This window comes from Myotis yumanensis, unplaced genomic scaffold (genome assembly GCF_028538775.1).
Source record: "Myotis yumanensis isolate MYYU_CA2020_CCGP unplaced genomic scaffold, mMyoYum1.0.hap1 SCAF_2, whole genome shotgun sequence".
Classification (NCBI taxonomy): Eukaryota; Metazoa; Chordata; class Mammalia; order Chiroptera; family Vespertilionidae; genus Myotis; species Myotis yumanensis.
The window spans coordinates 138524570-138550699 of NW_027223753.1; the positions used below are offsets into that span (position 1 = coordinate 138524570).

At 41.0% G+C, this 26130-nt stretch overlaps 2 protein-coding genes across 3 annotated transcripts in view; one reads left to right on the forward strand and one right to left on the reverse strand.

The window, feature by feature from the left end:
• Positions 1–26130, reverse strand: part of CMSS1 (cms1 ribosomal small subunit homolog) — a 393986-nt gene that overhangs the window by 242058 nt on the left and 125798 nt on the right. The gene's annotated exons all lie outside the window — the stretch shown is intronic.
• FILIP1L (filamin A interacting protein 1 like) overlaps positions 1–26130 on the forward strand; it is a 315401-nt gene that overhangs the window by 168175 nt on the left and 121096 nt on the right. For both annotated transcript variants that reach the window (XM_070406093.1, XM_070406090.1), the window contains exons 2-4: positions 15198–15441; positions 16172–16345; positions 25067–25245. In XM_070406093.1, coding sequence (XP_070262194.1) covers positions 15199–15441; positions 16172–16345; positions 25067–25245 — 596 coding nt within the window. In that variant the 5' untranslated portion in view covers position 15198. The remainder of the gene's footprint in view (positions 1–15197; positions 15442–16171; positions 16346–25066; positions 25246–26130) is intronic.

The following is a 26130-nucleotide window of genomic DNA, read 5'->3' on the forward strand; positions in this document are numbered from 1 at the left end:
ACTAAGTGTATCAGAGATGCTGGGAAAGGAAAAAAATGGCTATAAAGCTCATAACTATTCAGGGACTTCACCAGTTGCAACATTTTCTCTATAATACACAATCTCTCTATTCTAGTCACAGTCCTTAGATAAAAGAAAGAAAGATGTCATGTTGGAATACATAGATGGGAGCTATTGATCTCTGAATCTCTTATTCACCTCTGAGCTCTTTTGTTATGTTGGGTGTTTCTAGCCAAGAGGAGGCCTAAAAACACTCAGGGTGACTAGTGGGTGAGGAAGAGGTTGAGAAAGCTAAGAAAATTTTATGGAAGAGTTTGGGTATTCTGAAAGGTGCATTTTTATCTTTCAGGATTCACATCTATGTACTAGTAGAGCTAGAAGAACAGGGCTTGGACTATGAACATGTAGTGTTGCTGTGGAAAACAGCAACAGAGCTGTAGGCAGGAGACCTGGGTTCTGAAGCTGGTTCAGGGTATGATCATGGGCCTCAGTTTCAGAATAAGGGGATTGAACACAATTGGTTCCAGGAGCCAAAGGGACAAAAATTCAAAGAGAGTAGAAAGGTTAAGTGACTGGCTCAATATCACTGTACTTCTAAGAAAAACAAGAGAGCAGAATTGGAAGAAGTATTAAAGGTGATGTAGTTTGAAAACTGTTAAAAGAATCATACGATTTTCAAGAGCTCTGATTTAGTGCTAGGAGTACTACATTTAAAAATGAATTTAAGGCTACTTGGACTATATGAAAATAATTTTCTTTTTCTGTTCTATTCCACAAAGATCTGGAAAACATTCCCAGTCCCATGTCAACCTTAAATGAGAAAAGAATCTTTAAAGAGGCAGTGATTTGTAATGGAAAACTTGGATAAATAAACTATTTATACTCTGAGATTTTTACATTTCTTTTTGTCTTTCTTCAGAACACACAGCTAAGAAAAGCCATGATGTAAGTGTGTTCTATTAGACCTCATTGGCAGGCTGTTTATTCTGTATCTACAGCCTAGCAGCTTCTCTGACTAGCATACTTAATGGACAAGTAACCAAAGAATATATTCAAGAAAAATAAAAAAGTATGAGTTTTTCATTAGCATGAGCCTGGAAAGAAAGAGGCATCAGAATTCCTAATTTTTTTCATCTCTGTTCCAAGGTTTATCAGCCAAATTTATTTAAGCTTTCTGAATCTCAAATTTATCTTGAACACAGGGCAAAAAATTACCTATCTATTGATATATCAAGCAATATACACATTAAAGGTATTATAAGCACTCATCTGATAAGCTGGACTAAATCTTCATGAAATGCTTACTATCAAATTTCTGGATCTATACTTAAAATTCCAATGAGACTGAACATCAGAAGAACGACTGAGATCTCCCCTAAGTGTATACTCTGACCAATTCACTGCTTCTGTTGTGTTTAATATCTGGAAAATTTTGTCTGACTCCATGCATTTCTTTAAGAAACAACGGGTCTGCCCAGACGGCGTGGCTCAGTGATGGAGCGTCAATCTATGAACCAGGAAGTCATGGTTCAATTCCCAGTTGGGGCACTGGTGTGGGCTTGATCCCCAATGTGGGGGCGTGTAGGAGGCAGCCAAACAATGATTTTCTCTCATCACTGAGGTTTCTATCTCTCTCTCCCTCTCCCTCCTCTCTGAAATAAAAACATATAAAAAAAAAAAAAAAAGAAAGAAAAGAAACACCAGGCCTAATAAAGAGTAGGTCTAAAAGGATATAATCAAAATGCGTGAGATTGTATGCTGGGCCAGAGAGACTAAACTAGGTGTGAGGAGTGATTGAAGAAGCTGAGATTGTTTCTTCTGGGGGCGTGGGGAATAGAGCCCTTCCCATTTAAGGACTACAGTGTGGCAAGAAGAGTACGCTTGTTTGATTTAGCTCTGGAGGCAGAAGCAGGATAAATGAATGAAGTTCCTGGGAGCTGGATTTCAGCTCACAAGGAAGCACTTCCTGATACTGAGAGTTGTGTAACAGTTGAGCAGGTGATCATAGAACATACTGAATGGCTGGTAGGTGGAGGATGGATGAGGTGACTACTATACTACCTTCTACACCTCATTTTTTAATTGTTCTCTTCCTGTAACTTTGACACTCTCTTAAGACTAGAATCCTTGGGAATACAAATCTGAATTTCACATCCTCAAGTTTCATTACTTTCTATGAAGCCCTACCCATGCCTTCCCTACAAGGAAAAATACCATTAAAAGAATGTTTCAATGATTTTTACTGAAAATGGAAGAAAAAGATAAAGGTGGCCATGGCTAAATTAGGTTATCTGGTTGTCAGTGTGTCCTTTTTTAGCCATCAGATAGCTTTACTGCAGCTGGCTGAATTTAGTATCTTCAAATGTGGGTGACTAGGGCAATAAAAGTAAAGACTTTTTTTGTGTTTTTTGTTTTAAGAGGAACCAAAGAAAATACTCCACAGGATTTTTTTCCCTAATGTGGCCATGCAAGCACAACCTGGCTGTTTTGCAACTGAGTGCTATTAACATCTATTTATAGCCAGTATTTTCATAGATGAATCACATTTACCATGAGACAGTTAATATTAAGAGCTCAACCAGCTCTGCTGAGAACCTCATAATCTTACTACATCTCTTTCCATTCCCCTTCTAGGGAACTAAGTTATAGCTTAATGGTTCCATGCAGAGAGAGGGAAAAATCCAAGTGGAAATGTAAAGCTAGCAGACAGTCTGCTCCCAAAATCCAGCGAAGTGTGGGATATTAAACACATTAAACTTCAGGCCCTGGGTCATTCCCAGCTCTGTCCCTTGGTGATGAGCAACCTACAGTTAGCACGGGTGGCTCTGCATTATGCAATCATCTTGCCATCAAAATAATTCCCCCAAATCTCCTACCAAACCAAGTTTAAACAACACTGCTTTATAAAATCTCACATAAATCTCAAATAAGAAAAGGGAGTGTAGTGGGTGATTTCATGCATGTGAGGGTGTAAGTGGGGAGGTTGGGATAAGGGAGAGCAGAAGTTCAAAGTATTTATGATCAAAGGTTTTCAAAATTCAGTGACATTAACTGGAGATTCTATTAAGTCTTGGGGATCTAGTGTCACTTCTCACCTGCACATGTCACATGCTCTCTCTCGCTCAAACTCTCTCTCTCTGAACTTTGTGTAGGCACCAGCACTACCACCCTGATTTTAATATTGATAATTATTTATTTGTCTTTGTTATCTCCTACTAGAATTTCCATCCTTAATTTACATTTAGCAAGCTTTTTCCTTCAGTCTTTACTTCAGGCTAAAACTCTTTAAAGTTAAATGAGATAATACCAGTACACACAAACCACTTAAGACAGTGTCCAGCATGTGGTAAGAGGAGTAGCTACTTTTATGATTAGATTCTCAGTACCACTTTTCTAAATTTCTAGCCAGTGGTTCACAGGTGAGTCATCTTTACCATGAGGCAGTTCCTACCCAGAGCCAACCAGTTCTACTAAGGACTACACGATTTAGTTCTTCAGTGAATTCCTGCTGAGGTAGAACTCTGTCAGACACTGTGGATATAAATATGAACAAAAGGGGCCCTATCCTCACAGGGCGCAAACAATAAACCTATGACCAGGAACCATTATTTCTATTTTACATCTGAAGGCTCGGGGAGGTTTAGTAACTTGTCCAAGGACACATACCTGTTTGTTAGCTAACATACTGAAACCCTGATTTAAGCAAAGTTCCATCTGATTTCACAATCTCATACTCTTTCCATTATGCTATGCTTCTTGCCACCCCTGGATGCCAGCAAAAGGGTTGAGAAAAGCACATAAGAAATAACAATCCATTCAAATAACTTTTTGCACATAAATAATGTATGAAAACAAAACATCTTTACTGAATAGACCAAATTGCTGAAAGGGCCAGTGAATTCATGTTATCGAGATTTTTGTATAATTCTGGGTACCCAGACTTAACTGTACCCATATAAATAAATGGGACATTAAATACCCATATCAATAAATAGGACATTAATCCAGATGTGAAAAAAAAGATTGGACAAATTGTCTAGCATGATAATTGACATAGTAGGTGCTTCATATGTGTTTTTTGATTAATAACACTGAATCAGGATTCTTCCTTTACTATGTATGCCTTCTTATAAGATCCTAAGTAGATTTGGCATAATGATTTGCTGGATTCTGGAGCCAGATTGCCAAAGTTAAGACCTGGCTTTGCCATTTTCTAGCAATACAACCTTCATCAAGTTATTTAATAGCTACAAGGCTCAGTTTCCTCCTCTGCGAATAAGGATAAATAAGTGTTTGTGAAAGCCAAATGAGTTAATCAAAGGAAAGCATTTAGAAAAGACATATTGGTAAGTACTGAAGAAATGAAAGCTGTCATTATTACTATTATTTTCTTCTTGAATCAGAGTAATTTTGATTGGCTATGTCAATATCATAGTAAATGATTAGGTCCCAAAACAACTTTTTTCCTTGAGGCTTTTTGAAGTTCCTTATATAAAAACATCCTCCGTTCCACCATTCAAACAGGAAAACAAACAGGTACATGCAGACTAAATTATGCCTAACAGTACATGATATGTACAAAAAGCAATTTTTATATGTAAGATTAATAAAGAATAATTAAGAAAAAAAATTTAAAATACATTTTTATTGATTTCAGAGAAGAAGGGAGAGGAAGAGAGAGAGAGAGAGAAATATCAATGATGAGAGAGTCATTGATTGGCTGCCTCCTGCACTTTCCCTACTGGGGATCGAGCCGGCAACCCAGGCATGTGCCCTTGACTAAAATAGAACCCGGGACCCTTTAGTCTGCAGGCCGACACGCTTATCAACTGAGCCAAATTGGCTAGGGCAAGAAATTTTAACTTTTATAGTAAGGAGTTAGGTGTGTGTGTGTGTGTGTGTGTGTGTGTGTGTGTGTGTGTGTGTTGAATAGGTAGAATAGGCTGCTATTTACATTTGGTCATTTCCTGTTAACTAAATTAAGTAAATAATTGCAATTTCTTTACTAGTCCTTCTCTAGCATGGACACATCCTTACCAAGGTCCACCACAATTCCAAACAGCTTAAACCCAAGAAAAACTGACTGAGGTCACCACATAGGAAAACAAAGAAGAATCTCCTCTCAGGGCCAGCTGCACTGTACTTGTATCCATAGAGACTAGACAACAGGGAATCACAGAATTCTGAAGCAGGAAGTCCCAGGGCTGCAGAGATCATCTAGTCCCAGGCCCAAATCCTGCAGTCAGGAGATCTGTTAAGGGATAAGGAACAGGGTAGAGGTCAATGGAAAGAACCTCAGATCCTTGTTCAATCATAAATGACCTCGTAGAGCAAACCTAACCCAATATCCTCATTTTATAGTGACAACCCAGAGTTTGGCTAATTAAATGCAGAGCCAGGGATCAGAAGCCAGGTTTCCTGATTCCTAGTTTAGCACTCTTTTACACTCCTGAAGGCTGCCATTCTATGGCTATGCTAGTCACTGATAAAAAACATATTAGGCTGTGTTAAACTGACAACTAAGCAGTTTTTCTCCTTGCAAAACCATCAGGCATTATGTCACTGCCGGCACTTTATGAAAAGAGTAAGGCATCATTATTTAATATAAACAAAAGCGACTTTCCATTCCTTTTTCTCTTTTTCTTGTAACCTGAAAATCTCAAATCACTGTTGCTATTACAAATTTTTTATTTTTTCTCAGTATGCACCTGTGGGCCAAGCACAGATGCATTAAAAATTTGCCAAGAGAAACAATGAAGTAATTGATAATACAAAGTAAAAGAGTGTCATGGAATTCATGTCTTTGTTTTCTTTCTCTAGATAGTTAATTACTGATCATTTTGTGGTTGTTGGCAGAAGGGCAAGGAAACCCCACCACTGTAAACATGTGGAAACACACACTCCTCAGTGGACCAGAGGTCTGCACACGATGGGTCTGTCCACAAATTCAACATGCATGCCAGCAAGAATGTTGATGCTACTATATCATGCTTTTTAAAAATGTAAATATCATTATTGGCAAATGACTTGCTCTCTCCTGGCAGATTTCATCTAACCCACTTTAAGAGTGGGGCAAGGGAAGCTAGGATGTATAGAGTTCCATTCGGTTTTCTGCATCAGTTTAGGGTTGCCTTGAATTCAAAGGAAAGGGCCTGACGTATGAGCAAAGCTTAGCAAACTACCCTGCTAAATAGAGCTTACATTACCTTATCTTAGAATTCTGGAAGGCATACATAGATAAAATTAGTGGTGGCAGGGAAATACTTATTAATTAGCAACAAAATACAAGATGATTTTTGTCAGTAGGCTACTGTTCCACATATGAATATGTAGATAAGAGGAAAGCATAGTAATACATAATAAAAATCATAAAAATAAACTTATACTTCTAGGAAACTAAAAGAAGTAAAGAACCAAATAGATTTTATCCCTCTTTTAAACTAGACTTTTATTGGATTTTTATAGAAACATGAATCTGTAGGTGTGGTATACCTAGTTTTCCAAAAAGTCCACAGTTAACTCTTTACATTCTTCTGCAAAGTAACTTTGAAGCTCCTTCCATCAAGAAGTGGAATCTATTTCTCCACTTCTTGAATTGGGGCTAACCTTGTAATGTCCTTTCACTAATAAAAATGAAACCCTGGAGTTTCTGCTCTGACATTCTTGGAATGCTGCTCTGAGACCACCATGTGGGAAAGCCAGGCCTAGCTTACCAGAGGTTCAGAATCTTTGTAGAGCAGAGATGAGATGACCCAGCCTAACTAACTGGCAGTCAGCTATGTGAGTGAACCCATCCCAGACCATCCAGCCCAGCTGAGCTGCAGGATGACTGAAGTTGCAGAGTGACTCAGAATTTTGAGCCATTGTTGTTTAGGCTCTACCTAAGTTTTGGGGTAGGCCACAAAGTAGCAGGAGCAAACCAGCTTTGTTGAATATGCAATATATATGAAGCACCAGGTCAGATATACCATGAGAGATATAAGTGAATATTAATAATATTGAATGGAAGACATTGATAGCCCTAGCCCTGTCCTTCATATGTAAACATATTAAGTGGCATGCAATACTTATCTGTTTTAAATATATCTAATTTGCCCTAGCCCTATGGTTCAGTGGATAGAGCCTTGGCCTGTGGACTGAAGGGTCTCAGGTTCGATTTTGGTCAAGGGCACATACCTCTACCTCTACCAATTGATGTGTTTCTCTCTCTGTGTCCCTCCCCCTCAGTCTCTAAAAATCAATGGAAAAATATCCTCAGGTGAGGATTAAAAAGTAAATAAATAAAATTAAAAATATATATATAATCTATGTTAACAATCTTCCATATTTCTACAAGCCAGAGCAAGGGCCTTCCTGGAATATTCAAGACAATCTAGTGAGGTGAGAGAAACAGAATTAGATAACTTATTTTTAGTTAATATTTTTTCTGCTCGATTCCTCACATGTTTTCATAAGGTATATTATATACATGGTCTCATAAGGTACACAGCATATATTATATATGATTGTATGTGAACATTATTTATAAACACAAACATATACATTATATGGTTTTCTACAGTTTTAGCTCCCACATATCCTCAAAACCTTGCATCCCCACACAAAAGTAATTTCTTCTATGCCTTGCTTTTCTCAGATACATGAATCTTTCCCTAGCTACCTAAGGAATAGTCAGAGATAGCTACTGTCACAGACCATTGTTCATTTGTACTGTTATTGATAAACAGTCACTTCAGCAAGGCTACAAGCACTTTTCAGACAGGGTATCTGTAACCATCTGTCTTCAGCAGTACAGCATAATGGCATTATGGCATGATTTTTAAAAGTACATGTTCTGGAGCCAGGTTGCCTGGATTCAAATCCCAGTTCTACCACTTATTAGTTGTGCAACCTTCAGTAAGTAATCTGTGCTTTCACTTCTTTGCTGTAAATGGAGATAACAATTATTCCCTACCTCATAGAGTTGCTATGAGAAAAGAATGAGTTAATACATGACAAATGCTTCAAAGAATGCCTGGCACCATAGTAAGTGCTCATAAGTATTACCTATAATCATCATTTCTACCCGCTCCGCCCCCCCCCCCCGCCCCCCACACACACACTACCATCATCACTACCACCACCATTTTTCTATCTCTCATGTCTAATAGAATAAATGTTTGATGGAGGGAAGTGAGAAGAGCATGGATTATAGAGCAAATACATTATGTGACTTGTTAACATTTTGAAAGTGACTGTTAATCAATTTTTCCAGAAGGGTAGTAAAAGTTCAAGGCAAAGTGGCTCACTAGTATCAGTTGATAATTGGTGTGTTACTGACAAAACATGTAAATAATAAGCATTTAAGACAATAAACACCTTCAAGTTCCGCTTTTACAGCCTGATAATGGCAAGGCTGTAAAACAATTCTTAGCTGAAAATTATTACTGGGGATTTTTTCCTGAAGCACTGTTTTTTGAAACTGTAATCTCTCCCTTGGTGGAAATCATCAGACACGGGTTTACTAAATATTCAAATGCAGCATTTGATTTTTATGGATTTCCTATAAGATGAAGACTCACAAATCCATCTCTTCTAAATACGCTATTGATAATCCTATGCTAGAAGCAAAGCACATTGGAAAAAATTGTTATATATCATAGAGGAGAGAGGTCACAGAGATCATCTCCCCATGCACCTTACTTCACAGATCAGGGTACTGGGCTCAGAGAGGGCCAGTGTCTTAAGTAAGTCCCACAGTGAACAGAATTCTTTTCCTTTGACTTCTGTCTAGTTTAGTGCACTTCTCATGACCTCATAGTTTTAGAAACTATTTCCATAAACCTTGGGAGTAAAAGTGTGTCATCTGTATTAAGGGAAATAAGGAAGCCACACCATAAATAACCAACTTAGTGCATGACACATAGTGGGCTTCCAACAAATGCTTGTTGAAGGATGAGGAGAGGGATGAGCAGAGGCCTAGCTGGCTGGCTGTGAAGTCTGCAAGACGACACATTTGGGTCTTTCAAGTGGTGCCAGCAAGCTGAAGCTGGTGGAAAGAATCACTTCTTAACAGGGAACCCAGCAAAGACACAAAGTTATTCTTTTAATCACCCCCCCCCCCCCCACCCATGTAATCATGCCTCATATTTCATTTAATAACAGAAATAATCAAATAAACTTGCTTTTCTTCTTGAGTATTCCCCAAAACTATAAAGGTAATATAGATTCACTGTAAAATTTTTAAGAATAAAAATCTATACTAATAAAAGGGTAATATGCTAATTAGGGCAGACGTCTTCCGGATGTCCTTCTGGATAAAGCTGTAGCGGCTGCAAGGGCTGAGGCACAGCTGTGAAGGGCCCTGGCTCAGGCAGCCGTGGGTGGCTCTGAAAGGCCCAGGCTCAGGCCGGCAGTGGCAGCAGCAGCAGGGTAATGGGGGTGGCACCTTCCCCTGATCTGCCAGGTTGTCTCCGGCAAAGGGATGCCCGACTGCGGGTTAGGCCGGGGGCCGAGTTAGAGGCGGTTAGCAGAGATCAGGCCAACAGGGGAGCAAGTTACGGTCGAACAGGCTGGCAGGGGGACAAGATAGGGGCGATCAGGCCAGCATGGGAGGCAAGTTAGGGTCAATCAGGCCTGCAGGGGGGCAAGGTAGGGGAGATCAGGCTGGCAGGGGGGCAAGTTAGGGGCAATCAGACCGGCAGGCAGAGGCAGTTAGCCTAAACTGGGAGTCGGACATCACCCGAGGGGTCCCAGATTGGAGAGGGTGCAGGCCGGGCAGAGGGACCCCGGGCCTCTAGTAAATTAATAATCCTATATAATAAAAGGCTAATATGCAAATAGACCGAACAGCACAACCACCAAACAACCAGTAGCTATGAAGTGCACTGACCACTAGGGGGCATGCACGGGACATGGTGAGCGTCAGCTGTGGCGGGATGGTGGAGCAGGTGAGTGGGGGCTCCAAACCAAGGCGAGGCACTGGTCACTGTCATTGGGGCGAGCCTCTGGTGGTTACTGAAAATTCTTTGCTCCTGTGCACCGTGGTCCCACCCAGCACTTGCACCTGCTGCTGGCGCCAGCCCCGCTCACACTGCTGCCGGTGCCGGAGCCACCACTAGCACCCACTGCCAGCGCCTGGTGCTAGTCCCGATCACCCCTCAGGGCTTCCCCACCTACTCCTGCTCCTGAGGGGCAATAGGGGCAGCAGCAGCAGCCGCTTGCACCCACTAACGGTGCCGGCCCTGCTGTCATCCGCTGCTGGCGCTGGCCCCAATCACTCCGCACTGTCAGTGGGTGCGAACGGGGCTAGTGCTGTCAGCGCGTGGGAGTAGCTGCGGTGGGAGCAGGGCTGCCAGCAGACAAGGGACTGGGGTCTGCAGTGGGAGGAGCTGGGCGGGAGCACAGAGGATGGACAAGACCCGCTCCTGTGCCCACGGCAACCTTGCATCCCACAGTTCCTTTCAAGGTGCACGAATTCATGCACTGGGCCCCTAGTCTTATCCTATATAATAATAGAGAAACATGGTAATTAACCGTAACTTCACTAACCTTCCCATTGGCTAATCAGCGAGATATGCAAATTAACTGCCAACCAAGATGGCGGCCGGCAGCCAGGTAGCTTGAAGTGAACAGGAGGCTTGCTTGCTCCAGTGACGGAGGAAGCCAATGTTCCCCGCCTGCCGCTGCCGGCCTCTGAGCTTGCAGTTTAAGAAACATTGTTCCAATTATAGAAGCTAAAAAAAACCCCAGAAACCTGCTTTCAGCAAGCCAGGCCTCAGAGCTGGAGTTGAAACAGTGTTTCGATTATAGAACCCAAACAAACCAGATACCTGCTTTCAGCAGCCGAGGTCTCAGAGCTGGAGCCGAGCCTCAGAGAGAAAGCCAGCTCTCAGTTCCAGTGACAGCCATAGAAGGTAAATAAATCCAAGAATAAAAAAAAAAAAAGAAAAAAAGGAGAGGTTTGGAGCTTCAGTTGCCCGCCAGGCTGAAAACGGCCCTCAGCTCCTCACCCAGACTGACCAGGCACCCCAGGGGGGACGCCCACCCTGAAGGGGGTGTGACCAGCTGCAAACAGCCATCATCCGCTCACCCAGGCTGGCTAGGCACCCCAGTGGGGACCCCCACCCTGAAGGGGGTGTGATCAGCTGGAAACAGCCATCATCCCCTCATCCAGGCTGGCCAGGCACCCAAGTGGGACCCCCACCCTAATCCAGGACACCCTTAAGGGCAAACCAGCCAGCCCCCACCCGTGCACCAGGCCTCTATCCTATATAGTAAAAGGGTAATATGCCTCCCAGCACCGGAATCAGCGGAGCCGCGAGCCCTCCCGGCACCGGGATCAGCGGAGCAGCGAAGCTCCCGGCACCGGGATCAGCGTGACAGGGGGCAGCGCCCAAACCCCCTGATCGCCCTGCGGCTCTGTGTGTGACAGGGGGCGGAGCCACAACCTCCCTATCCGCCCTGCTCTGTTCATGACAGGGGAAGGCGCCCCAACCCCCTGATCAGCCCTGCTCTGTGCCTGATAGGGGGGAGCTCCCCAACCCCCTGATCGGCCCTGATCTGTGTGTGACAGGGTGCAGCGCCCCAACCCCCTATGGGCCCTGCTCTGTGTGTGACAGGGTGGAGCTGCAATCTCCCCATCGACCCTGCCCTGAATGTGACGGGGGGAGTGCCCCAACCCCCTGATCAGCCCTGCTCTGTGGGTGACGGGGGGGGCACCCCAACCCCCTGATCAGCCCTACTCTATGCGTGACAGGGGGGAGCTCCCCAAGCCCCTGATCAGCCCTGCTCTGTGTGTGACAGGGTACGAAGCCCCAACCTCCTGATGGGCCCTGCTCTGTGCGTGACAGGGGGTGGTGCGGCAACCTCCCCATCAACCCTGCCTTGAGTGTGACAGGGGGCGGCGCCCCAACCCCCCAATCAGCCCTGCTCTGAGCCCGACCAGGGGCTGCACCTAGGGATTGGGCCTGCCCTCTGCCACCCGGGAGCGGGCCTAAGCCAGGACGTCGTTATCTCCCGAGGGGTCCCAGACTGTGAGAGGGCACAAGTGAGGCTGAGGAACACCCCCCCACCCCCGCCAGTGCACAAATTTTTGTGCACCGGGCCTCTAGTCCTATATTATAAAAGGCTAATATGCAAATCGACTGAATCTCGGAACGACCGGTTGCTATGACATGCACTGACCACCAGGGGGCAGACTCTCAACACAGGAGCTTCCCCCTGGTGGTCAGTGTGCTCAGCCAGAAGCCGGGTCCATGGCTGGCGAGTGCAGCGACGGTGGCGGGAGCCTTTTCCGCCTCTGCAGCAGTGCTAAGGACCCCTCAGGGGATGTCTGACTGCCGGCTTAGGCCCACTCCCTAAGCCGGCAGTCGGATATCCCCCGAGGGGTCCCGGACTGCAAGAGGGAACAGGCTGGGCTGAGGGACCCCCACTCCAGTGCAAGAATGTCGTGCACCAGGCCTCTAGTAATATAATAGATAATGTTTGTTGAGTGCTAATTTTGTACCACCCATGTTGTAAATATTTGACATGTGTTGACTTTTAATCCTCACAGCAACTTTAGGTTACAAACATGCTACACTACTATTATCCCCATTTTACAGATGAAAAAACTGAAGCACAGAAATATTAACTAACTTGCCTAAAATTTTATAGCCAATAACTAATGGATTTGAACTCAGGCAGTGTAGTTCTAGAGACCATGGTTTTAACAGTCCTTTTATAGCAGTGGTTCTCAACCTATGGGTCGCGACCCCTTTGGGGGTTGAACGATCCTTTCACAGGGGTCGCCTAAGACCATCGGAAAACATATATAATTACATATTGTTTTTGTGATTAATCACTATGCTTTAATTATGTTCAATTTGTAACAATGAAAATACATCCTGCATATCAGATATTTACATGACGATTCATAACAGTAGCAAAATTACAGTTATGAAGTAGCAACGACAATAGTTTTATGGTTGGGGGTTACCACAACATGAGGAACTGTATTAAAGGGTCGAGGCATTAGGAAGGTTGAGAACCACTGTTTTATAGTGTCACTGTTCAAGTTTTGGTTTCCAATACAAACTCATTTATTTTAAGAAACTGACTTAAAAATTTATAAATTTAATTAAGTTAAAATTTAAAAGTCCTATACCATAAAAGACATAGTAAAGTGAAAATACAAGATACAGACTAGAAAAGATAACAACAAATCACTATATCAACAGAACGGTAATTTATAGAATATGTAATTAATTCCTACAAATCTATAAAAAGACAACAAATACAAAAAAAAATGCGCAGAGACCATGAAAATGAACAATTTATAAAGAAACCCAACACAGAAAAGGATGCTCACTTCATTAATAATTACGGGGTGAAAATTAAAAATTTTACTTATCAAACTGGGGAAAATTGTAAATTCAATAATAGCAAGTGTTGGTGAAGATATGGAGCAATGAGAACTCTCACACTCTGCTATAAATTGACATTTTATTTAGGAGAGTAATAATCCCTAGTACTGTTGAAAACACACATAGTCAACATTCCAAAAATTACAATCCTATTCCCTAAAGAATATTCCATAGAGAACTAAATGTACACAAGAAAAAAATGTACGAGAATGTTCAAAGCAGCATTTTTTTCTAATATGGAAAAAATGTAAACTATTATAATTTCCATCAGTAGTAAAACATATAAGTAAATGGTAGACTATTCATATAATGAAATAGTATAAAGCTATCAAAACACATAAACTAAAGTAAAATGGAACAAGGAAGAATATATGATGAAAAGGCATGTTTTAGAAAGATATAACCAATATTATTCATACAAAGTTTAGAAATATACAAAGGAATACTATATATTCGTCAGCAATATGTACACATGTTTTAAAAAGTATAAAACATGCATGTGTATGATACATGCCAAATTAAAGATCGTTATTTCTGGGGTGGAAAGAGTAGAGAGTAGATTAAGGAAGAGATACATAAGGGGCTTCAACTGTATCTATAATATTTTACTTAAAAATATTTCCTAGTGTATATAGTAAATTAATATTTTACAAATTTGTATGATAGCATGTAGTGGTTCACTATATTTTCCATACTTTGCTGTACACTTCAGTTCTTTCAGATTTTTAAAGAAATATTAAAAACTAAAACATTAATGATGATTACAGTTTCATGATTGGTAGGGCTGAGTAAAATTAATAATCTGAACATTATTGAAGCAGACTATAAGCTTAATTAATATTGTCTCTTTTCATGAGAAATCTCAAAGGTAGACCAATTTTTCTTGCTATTATAAATTACTTTGGATAATCATATAATCAGATGTAGAGCTAATATATCCCTCCAATATTATATTATACTAAAGGCCTGGTGCACAAAATTCATGCACAGGAAGGGTCCCTAGGCCTGGGCAGTGATCAGGGCTGCCGGCTGGGGCCTTCCTTCGTTCCACACCACCCCTGGTGGTCAGTGCACATCATAGAGAGCGGTCAAACTCCTGGTTGGTCCAACTCCTAAAGGGACAATTTGCATATTAGCCTTTTATTATATAGGATTGTTTCTATAATGATCAACAACTACAGGAAATGAGGGGTGTTAAATATAACTGTTTACTTATCCAAGGACAGATCTGGAATTTTAGCAGAAGGTGAGGGATACAGCCAGGGACCAAGCCCTCATTCCTTTAATATTAGACTTTGCCATCACAACAAAATAGCCCAAAGTATTTTGTAGCAATAATTCTATCTTAATGTCCTAAGGCTAAGAAAATAAAAAAAATATGCGAAGGAAATACCATAATGTGAATCTGCAGAAAGTTAGAAAAATTAGCCTATTTATCATTTTACAGTTATGTTAAGTATGTCTTAACTTAAGTAAGCACTTAGGCCGTGGTTGGAGGTATGACCTAGGACCCTGAGGTTGAATGTTTGGGAGATGAACTTCAAATACAGTCTGTTTACCCATGGACATAAGTGGCCTTAATCAAAGCAGAACACATTTTTTTAAATGTTCATTTCAAAAACAGAAGAGTAAATAAGACTATGATTTATGAATCTGCTAATGCTGTTCCCTGCTGTAGACTTTAGAAAGGTTTTGAGTCTTTGGCTGCAGTAAATACAAGAGTGCAGACTTGTTAAAAGCAGTAATAGGTGCCCTTATTAAAAATTCCACTTTCATTAAGAGTTACAAATTATCTTCCTTCTTTCCTTAAAGAATGCGTTCCAGAAGCAGTGACACAGAGGGCTCAGCCCTAAAGCAATTTCCAAGACATAGTAAAGACCACAGTTTCCAAGCACCTGAAGACATGAAGCAGAAACAGCAAGACAAAGACACTACCAGCGAGTCGAATACAATCCATCTACATTCTATATCACACAGTGGTAATGGCCACCAAGGAAAAGACCTCTCAAGAGATGACCTATTATTTCTTCTAAGCATTCTGGAAGGAGAACTGCAGGTCAGCTGATTTCGAATTAAACCCCTCATGCTTCAAAGGGAAGGCTGCTTGTGAATTTGGTGTGTATATATAAATATACATATCTATGGTCCATACTTGTCTGTACATGCAAGTATAAGTACACATACACACAATTCTCTTCTGCCAACTTGAAGGGCAATTAATCACATCTAAAAGGGCTGTTGTATGATATGTGAATGGCATGCACGTTATGAAAGTTCATATCCTCTGTCCATGCTGCTCACAAGCTTTAGTGCATAGGCACGTATAGGTACCAATAATGCCAGCTGACTTCTGGATTGGTTTAAATAACAATAAGTGTTTTTGTACCCGATGTGAACTGGCTCTTAGACTTGCCCTGGCATCATTAACCTACATAAAAAACTAAAAACAGCTGCTACACACATATAGGAGACTCTTATTTCCTAACCCTGAAAATGTAAATGCTAGTCCATTGAGGGGTATCATATTATCTGCTTGTCAAACACAATAAAAAATGTAGGTTCTCTTAAGTTGTATAGTGATCACTTTTTAAAAGATTATTAATATGTAATTAGATTGTAAGAATGAGGGGACATAGTTTTGCTACTTTTTCTAAAAGGTACTATAACTAAATATAATTTGATTATATTTGAAAGAGAAATAAAAAATACTCAACTCTAATAAGAAATCACTTTTGGAAACTACTGGTAGATAGAGTGGCTTTCTGAAATGCCTTTTGTTGCTTCAGGCTCGAGATGAAGTCATAAGCATTTTAAAGGCTGAAAAAATGGACTTGGCTTTACTGGAAGCTCAGTATGGGTTTGTCACTCCAAAAAAGGTGTTAGAGGCTCTTCAGCGAGATGCTTTCCAAGCCAAATCTGCCCTTTGGCAGGACGACGTCTATGAGAAACCAATGACTGAGGTATGTACCATATCAGGGGTGTGCACCTGGGAGGTGGGACAAGTTCACAAGCTAGCTAAGCACTAGGCCTGGCAGTTGAACATGACACACAACTCCTTTTTGATTACTTAAAGTTTAACATTCTAAGACATTTAAAGTCTACCCAAAGTAGATAAATACTACATGTTCTACAGGAAAGAAAAAGAGAATATATCATTTGTCCTTCTCCTTCTCCTCCTCCTCCTCCTCCTTCTCCTCCTCCTCCTCTCCTTACTGGAAGCAGAACTCTTTATTGTTGACTTTTAAAGAACATATTTATTTACTTTTTTGGTTATGGACATTGATTTCTTCTTTTTTTTAAAAATTTTATTTAGGTTTGCTTCTTGACACCAGACTGAAACCTAACAAATGCAAGAGAATTTCTCTCTCTCTTTCTACACACACACACACACACACACACACACACGCACACACAAACACACACATACACATGGGTCTGTCTGAACTTCTTTTGGGGGACTTGAATGCTATTTAGGTTACAATAAAAAAAATGAAGTATGCTCTGGCCAGTGTGGCAAAGTTGGTTGGAGCATTGCCCATATATCAAAGGTTGTGGTTTTGATTCTCTGTTAGGACAGATACCCAGGTTGAGGGTTCCATCCCTGGTCAGGTTGCAGTTCCATCCCTGGGCACGTGCAGAAAGCAACTGATAAGTATTTCACTCTCATCCCCTGCCCCCCTTCTCTCTAAAGTAAAAACCACCACCAACAAAAACATGTCCTCGGGTATTAAAAAAACAAACAGAATAAAACAGATAAAGTTCAACCATAGAGATTAATTTCTTTGAAAACACTAAGGTATTATGTCATAGAAATTTTGAACATGAATAGAAATGATATAAAGATCTGCCCAAGAAACAGAGTTTAGAAAAAGCATATATTTTAGATGAGTGCATATCCTCCTTTTCCTTCAAAAGTTTAATGGCAGCAATCACCACACGTGCCAGCAATGACAACAGCAAAGATGAGCAGTACCAACAGGGCCACCACTGCAAAAAGATGCAGTACTGCTTGCTCTTTTACTTGCTGACATTTCTGAAACTCTTTGGCATCCTTATTTTATTCTTCTATTTTCCTTTGAAACCTCAATGGAAATTTTCATAATTTTTCATTTTTATAAAAAGAAACAACTAGGAGCATGAGTTAAGGCTGGAGAGAGTGAAAGCAAGTTTTGGACAAATTTCCCTCACATACACTCTGGCAACCCACCTCAGGACTGACCTCCAATGTCCTTGCTATTCTCGTCTTGGGTGTCTCATGAGAGAAGATTAGCGTCTTGCCAAATTGTGAAGGAGTTTGGTCATATGGATCTGCTTTTCTGAGGGGTGAGGATGAGACCACCCAACGTCTGTTAACTTATGTTTTAATCCAAATTTTAAACAAGAGGAGCTGAAGCTGCAAGTCAATAGTGTTAAAATTGTATCTAGGATCTCAACATAGTGACTGTGAAGCAGCATGAGATACAAATTCCCCAACCCATATGAGCACAAATGCCAATTAATAATACAGTACATATCCTGACAAAACTCCACAAATGACACAACCCCTCAACACTTCAGTGTAAAATGAAACAACATGTTTTCAAACTTATGCTGAAATCTGTAGGACAAAGTTTTGTTACAAAAGAATTCTACTGCACACATGCAAAACTGGAAACACCCTGACCCTCTACAAATGCTTGTCCCTGAAAGTTATCCATAATTTAGCCCTGCTTCACAAATCCAACCTTCTTTGATTACTCCCCAACAAGTACCCCTACACACACACACACACACACACACACACACACACACTTCTCACATCCCCATCTTCATCACTTGCCCACTTTCTTCTCTTGCCTTCTACTTTCCCCTTATATATTTGTCTCTCCTCAGCTATCAGTCTTTCCCAGAAACCCTCATAACTCTACCTACCCAACAACCCATTTGTCTGCCCTCTTCCTGTATCTAATTGGAAGTAACAGGTGAAAGGAAGATATCCAGAGAATTTCTGACAAGAGTTCCCTAGATAGAGCTGAAGAAAAGAGAGGACAGCATTCCTACTAAGACGTCTGTGACTGCACCCTAGTTACATCAGAATAAGGATGTGCATGCTAAGAAAATAATCTCTGCTTTCTCCCATTGCAGGGTATAAACCTTCTCCCACCTCTTATTTTCTTCACAATGGTCTTTTTGAAAAATGTAAAAATCTAAACCATGTCTAGGGTAAACTAAAAAGGATTTATATATTCTTAAGGCAAAATAACTTAGAAGATCAAATTGCTCTCAGTTACATCATGTGATGGAAACACTGACTTAAGCTAAAAAACTGGTGGAGGCCTGGGAGCTGGAATAAAGGATGAGGATGGGGAGAGGGAGTAGCTGGGTTGTCAAGAGGGAGGTAGACAAAAGAACTCATAGTCCACAACAGTTTTGGCCTCCTATTGCTTTCAAAGCTAGTGTTCCATAGGAGAAGTTACCTTTAAAAAAATACTTGAGTTAATGGCCTAACATATTAGTTCTTCCAAAAAAGATATGAAGAAAAATATAAGAATACTAGAGGCCCGAAGCATGAAATTTGTGCAAGGGGCTCAGCCCTCGCAGCTGTGGCAGCTTGCCTCAGTCCTTGCAGCCCTGGCTTCGTCCGGAAGGTCGTCTAGAAGGTCATCCTGCTGTCCGGTCTAATTAGCATATTACGTTTTTATTATTATAGATAGAAGAATATGCATACCTTATTAGCATTACCTTAGGGCAACCTTTAGAATACTTATTTTAAACAACATAAAATTAGCTTTTAAATTTCATTGTATTCACTTATTTAATATTTATAGGAGCTGATATATAAATATAGTTGTGGTTCCTGTAATCAGGGTGTTTATTGTCTAACAGAGTGATAAAAAACATGATCACACAAGTGTACAGTTACACATATACTAACTTCTGTGTTTAAAACCACAAAGCACTATGAGCGAGTACAATGGGGGGTCAAATTTAAATAGAAGAATCAGGAAAGCCAAGATCCAGAGAATGCGTGGGCATTAATCAGGCAGAACATTTCCAGCAACACTGTGGACACATACTGAGTGAAATTATATGTCTAAAAAATACATAAAAACATTAGATAAACTATCTCACACTCTTCAATGCATGGATGAACTTACATGGAAGCAAGAGAAATTGTGAAGCTAGGAACTAAAAGGGAAATTTACATAGATTAGCTCTGGTTGCATATATTTTGAACCTTTCTCCTCTCAATCCACGAACTTCCATTGCTGGAAACCACCAAGGACACATTCATTTTGAAATATAACCTCTGGCCTTTCCCCTTTATTTGACAATGGCTGGGTGAGCTGGCACAGTGGCATTTCTGAAGCCTTTCGTACATCAAGATGGTCAGCAATAACTTGCCTATATATGGAAGTAACTATGAAACCAACTGAACTTCCCCTTAGCAGGACCCCAGAAATGTGCATAGACTCTCCAAAACTACCTGCCATGAAAGGATATATGATGGTGGATAAGTAAAAATGGGAAAAGGACAGGGGTCTTAACTGATTATAATTAAAATGTATTACTTTAAAGTTTTACTAAATATATGACTTAGGTGAACACATTGCTAGGGCACTGGCAGGGCCTTGGAAGGTGCCCATGCAAGTGAAGGACCTAAAACTTAAGCTTCATGGCAAACCCTCCTCGTCCTCTCTCTCTGTAAGCATGTGTGCACACTTTTAGAAAGGAAGACTTGACCATGTTTGTAGGCACACTTTGAAGGGACAGAGGTGGGATCAAAGATATAAGAAAGAAATTCATGGACAAAACAAGGACTGGAAGGAGACAAAAAGGAATGGAGCAAAAAAGTTCATACAGGAGAGGTGGTTAAGAATGTAGAAGACCGTTTTCTCAGTCGTTAGAGCATTGGCCCATGGATAGAAGGATTGCAGGTTTGATGTCCAGTCCCAGTCCGGGTGTATTCATGAGGCAACCAATCGATGTGTGTGTGTGTGTGTGTGTGTGTGTGTGTGTGTGTGTGTTTCCCTCCTCTTCTCCCACCCTTCCATTCTCTCTAAAAAATCAATGGACAAAATATCCCCAGAGAGGATTTTAAAAAAGAATGTGCCTGAAGCTCAGTAAATGAACAAAATGAGAACGAGAAAAGACTACCACCATTAAGGGTGACAATGAGAACACGGAATCACTTTCAGAAGGGTCTGGCAGTGGTGGTGGAGAGCCATGAAAATCATGGGGCCATTTCCAGAGTCTGAGATATGGAGGCAGTGAGAGAATGAGCAGTCTCTATAAAAACAGAGGTTCCAGTGTTACCCAGGAAAAGCAGGTTTCAATAGAGACAAGGAAGAAGAAGGGATATTTTATGAATAGTATATTTGGTTACCCTTTGATCTACTAAAATGGCCAATTTCTCTGCTCTGTGTATTAGCTTCATCGAAAAGGACCATCTTCAAACAGCCAGTGGAAAAGAACAAATAGAACAAACAGAACCAAATCACTGCACAGAAAGAAGATGAAATTAAAATCAGGGTGGTCATTCATTTTTAAACATATACTATGCAACTTAAAGCCAAAAGATGGAAAACCTCTCTGTTCTTCATTCCCTCTGACCATGAAGAAACATCAGAAATCTAACCTAGAGAAATGCACTGCACTTCCTTCGTCCTAGGCAAGGAGTTGAACTGTATTAGGGGTTGGGAATAGGACATGACATCAGGCAAGTTAAAATGATAAGCAGGAAGCTTGTCACTGAACCATAAACATTAGGAGCCATCTTTTCAGTCTTTCTGCCCCAACACTTCCTGAAATGACTGACCAGTCTTCCTGTTTTCTTTCCCATGCTTCAATCTGTAAGTAGGAACAGATAAAAAGGGGGCAGTGGTCTGACAGTTCCTTAGTACTTAATGATACACCACCTTATGCTGCTCCTAATTGTTTCATGCATGTGTCTCTTATTTCCTAATCCTATATAATGAGAGGGATATGCTAATTAGCCCTGAATGCTAATTAGTCACAACCAGTATGCAAACTGACCATCACTCCAACACACAAAGATGGCCGCCCCCATGTGGCCACAAGATGGCCTGCAGGGGAGGGCAGTTGGGGGGATCAGGCCTGCAGGGGCAGGCAGTTGGGGGGGAGACCCAGGCCTGCAGGGGAGGGCAGTTGTGGGGGACCAGGCTGGCAGGGGAGGGCAGTTGGGGGGCACCAGGCTGGCAGGGGAGGGCAGTTAGGTGTCTATCAGGCTGGCAGTGGAATGGTTAGGGGGTGATCAGGCTGGCAGGCAGAAGCAGTTAGAGGCAATCAGGCAGGCAGGCAAGTGAGCATTTGGGAGCCAGCAGTCCCAGATTGTGAGAGGGATATCCGACTGCCTGTTTAGGCCCGATCCCACTGAGATCCAGCCTAAATGGGCAGTCGGACATCCCTCGAGGGGTCCCGGACTGGAGAGGTTGCAGGCTTGGCTGAGGAACGAACACACACACACACACACACACACACACACACACCCGTGCACCAATTTTGTGCACAGGGCCTCTAGTGAAAGTATAAGCACTGAGACTTCAAACTTCTCTTGCATTCCCCATGGCAACTATCATAGTACTAAGCCAGCGGTTCTCAACCTGTGGGTCGCGACCCCTTTGGCGGTCGAACGACCCTTTCATAGGGGTCGCCTAAGACCATCCTGCATATCAGATATTTACATTACGATTCATAACAGTAGCAACATACAGTTATAAAGTAGCAACGAAAATAATTTTATGGTTGGGTCACAACATGAGGAACTGTATTTAAAGGGCCAGAGGGTTGAGAACCACTGTACTAAGCCCACAGAACAGGCAATTAATAAATACTTGTTGCCTTGTGAAAACTGTGACGCTAGAAATGACCTTAAAAATCAATTTAATTTATGAATGAGAAATCTGAAATACATAAAGGGTCAGTGATGTGGTCAAGCTCCCACATTTGGGGGTGGGGAGAAATGAAATGAGTTCAGGGAGGCTTGGGTCCATCATTCAATCTGTCAGGAATGAAGAAGAGACTGAACTGAGAACCACTGACATATTTACTAACAGGCCTTTTGGGCATGGAAAAATGAAGGCACAAAATAAAACTTCAGGTATATGCTAAGCCATCTCTGAAATAAGTAATTCTTTTTGGGGGAGCTTTCCCTTTGCCAGACCACTATTCCATAAGCTTTTCAATGATCACTGTTGACAAAATGAGCTTCTTAGTGGTTGCATCAAACAGCATGCAGCAAGTTCAAGTCATCCTTCAAGAATCATGGAACGTGAGAGAAGAAAAAATCAGAGAATGAGCCCTCCCCAGTTTGGCTCAGTGGATAGAGCATTGGCCCTCGGACTGAAGGGTCTTAGGTTTGATTCTAATCAAGGGCACGTACCTCGGTTGCAGGCTCCATCCCCGGCCTTGGTTGGGGTGTGTGCAGGAGGCAACCAGTAAATGTGTCTCTCTCACATCGATGTTTCTCTCTCTCTGTCTCTCCCACCCCTTTCCACTCTCTCTAAAAATCAATGTAAAATATCCTTGGGTCAGGATTAAAAAGGAAAAAAGAAAGACTCAGAGAACCAGGCATCTCACTGATATGTAGGAACAAATACTTCTACCCAGGAGTAATCAGAGAAAGCTACAAAGGAAGAACAGGAAAGGTTTTGCGTAGAAGGGAAAAATGTTTCTAGGTCTCAGTACTAAAAAAAAAAAAAAAAAATGGAGTCTTGAATCACCATGGTAAGTTCTAAGAACTTCCAGAAGTCCAGTGTGGCTAAAGATTGGGTAAGAAAAATGGGAAGGTATGGAGTGAGAATGGGGAGGAAGTGTCAGGAGACCAGTGGTGAAAGACCTTTTGGCACTGAATAGAAGAGCGGAGTAATCCCATTGGTGAAAAGATCACTGAAGAGGACAGGCTGGAAGGGGGTAAGGCTGAAGGAAGGGAGACCACTTAAAAGGACATGTGATAAATGGAGAGCAATGATTCTTTCCCTCCTTCCTTGCCCCTTCAAATAAACAAGCAAGCAAACAAACAAACAATATAAAGAGAAAAAATTGCAATGGAAAACAACAGTGTTAAATAAGTCTTCTATTTTCTCTCTTTGGGGCAAATGAAGTTTAATACCCATATCCATATAATTTCAAGACATCTAAGAAAAAGACATTTTCCTTGCATTTAAGAAGCGTCCCTTAATCATTCATTTAGTTATTAATTCTAGGGCTGATCTTATACAAATTAAAATAAATGTTTTCCTAAGTCAACTAACAACTTTCCTAATGAAGGCTGATCCTTCACTATTTCACTGTCAAATTCCAAAAGCAGTTCATTTGAATTTCCTTTACAATTCACTTTAATGACTCGATACCTAGGACAAACACTATAACCTCCCTCTCAGAAGATGGTCATTAGTTAACAGTGATTCTACCAGCAGGCAATGCACCTTAGAACTTCAGCTTCCTCAAAAGGACTGGTTACATTTATTAAAAATCAACACCATATGGCATAATAAAGTATTTTGTGTGTGTTAAAACACCATTATAAATCAATATTAGAAAACCAGCCTAAGGATTTAGAGGTCTAAGAAAATTAATTAGGTCCTATATGCTGGTACACCTTTGTTTTATTCTTATTCTGGAATGGCTTGGCTATTTTGTGCCTTGGATTCCTAGTAAAGTATGTGCTTTTTAAGGCTGTACAATTTATACTGGCTTTTAATTCTGAGTCACAAATTTTCAATCTTTTATGATAGAGGCAAAGGGTAAAATCAACCAATATTATCAGTTATAGCACCTAGTATTTAACAAACTAAAAAGTCACATGCTTTCAAAATTATGTTCTTAATCGGATCTCAATTTATCACTGGCCAAAGATCCCAAGCCATATTTGTTTCAACCTCTTTCCCTCTTTTCTTTCTCGATTCCTTGCTTGCTTATTTTGTTTTCAATCTTTAAACATATACTAGGCACCTACTGTAGACAAGTCACTCTATAAGAGTCTAAGAAAAATAAAATGTAGGCCCTGTCTTCAGGGAGTTCACAGTCTAGTAGGGAAGCCAAATACATAAATCAGGTACAGGGTGATAGTTTTATAACAGAAAAATAAGTAGGTCATGGAAACCAGAAGGAATTTGATGCTTATATTTGGTCACATTCACACTACATACCAACACAGAATTAACAAATGTTTAAATACTCAAACACCTTGATGCATAATTAAAAAAAAAAACAACCATCCCCAATAAATTTAATAAAAAGGAGACAAACACACACACACACACACACACACACACAGAAACAGATTAGGGGATCCAAGAGGCATAGACTGGTAGAGTACTATAGGAAGCGCTGGAGAGATCAGCAAGCGGGGCAGCTGCAGGATCAAAGATGCGGCACATCATCCCTAACAGTTTCTCTGGAGAGAGAAGGAAGTGTCAGAAAGGGCATGAACTGTTGACATCTACAGAGACACCAATTATTCTCTCTGCGGGGAAAATAATAACAGTAAAAAGATTACATTTGTGTTGAAATGCATCAAAAAGTATCAATGAACAAGAGAAATTTTAAAAACTAAACAAGGAAATCAGAACCCACTGCTGAATTAGACAAAACTTGGACATTTCTAGAAGTATGAAAGATAGCAGCATTATGAGGAGTAACTTGTAATTAACAGACTATACATTTATTTTCTTTTGCAGTTGGACAAAGTTGTGGAAAAACATAAAGAATCTCACAGACGAATTCTGAAACAGCTTTTAATAGTAGAAAAATCTCATAGGCAAACCATATTGGAGTTAGAGGAAGAAAAGAGAAAACATAAAGAATACATGAAGAAGAGTGATGAATTCATCAATTTACAAGAACAGGAAATCGAAAGGTAAGGCTACTTTGGGCAAAACAATGAACCAAACTGAACTTTTTTTTTTTTTAAATATATTTTATTGATGTTTTACAGAGAGGAAGGGAGAGGGATAGAGAGTTAGAAACATCAATGAGAGAGAAATATCGATCAGCTGCCTTCTGCACACTCCTACTGGGGATGTGCCCACAACCAAGGTACATGCCATTGACTGGAATCGAACCTGGAACCCTTCAGTCCGCAGGCTGACGCTCTATCCACTGAGCCAAACCGGTTAGGGCCCATACTGCACTCTTACTAACATCTCACTAAAGGCTGAGTACTACCAGGGATACAGGGACACAAGGATGATGTGATACAGCCTCTGTTCTAAAAGATCTCATGGTCCAGAGTGATGAAAATGATGAGTATAAAAGACACTATCAGTACAATGCAAGAATAACCAGGTATAATGAGGACTGTGGAAACATAAATGTTGGGCACCTTATTCTGCAAGGGATTGCCCTGCAAAAGCTGTACAGAGGAGGTTACAGGTTTAATCCTTATACCAAGAAGAATGAAAACTATATACAAGGCAGGGGCAGAAATAAATGTTACACCACAGAGACCTGGGGCCCTGGCCAGGTAGCTCAGTTGGTTAGAGCATCATCCAGATACAGCAAGATTGTGGGTTTGAACTCTGGTCAGGGCATAGACAGGAAACCAATAAACGCGTAAATAAGTGGAACACAAATAGATGTTCCTCTTTCTCTCTCTCAAATCAATGAATTTAGAGGAAGAGGAAGAAGAAAATCATATGGGTCCTGAGGAAACTTTCCACAAGCTACAGCACAGGATGTAATTGCAGGATGAGAAAAGGAAAAACTAGCCACCAATAACTGGATTTTATACTGTTGGTAAGGA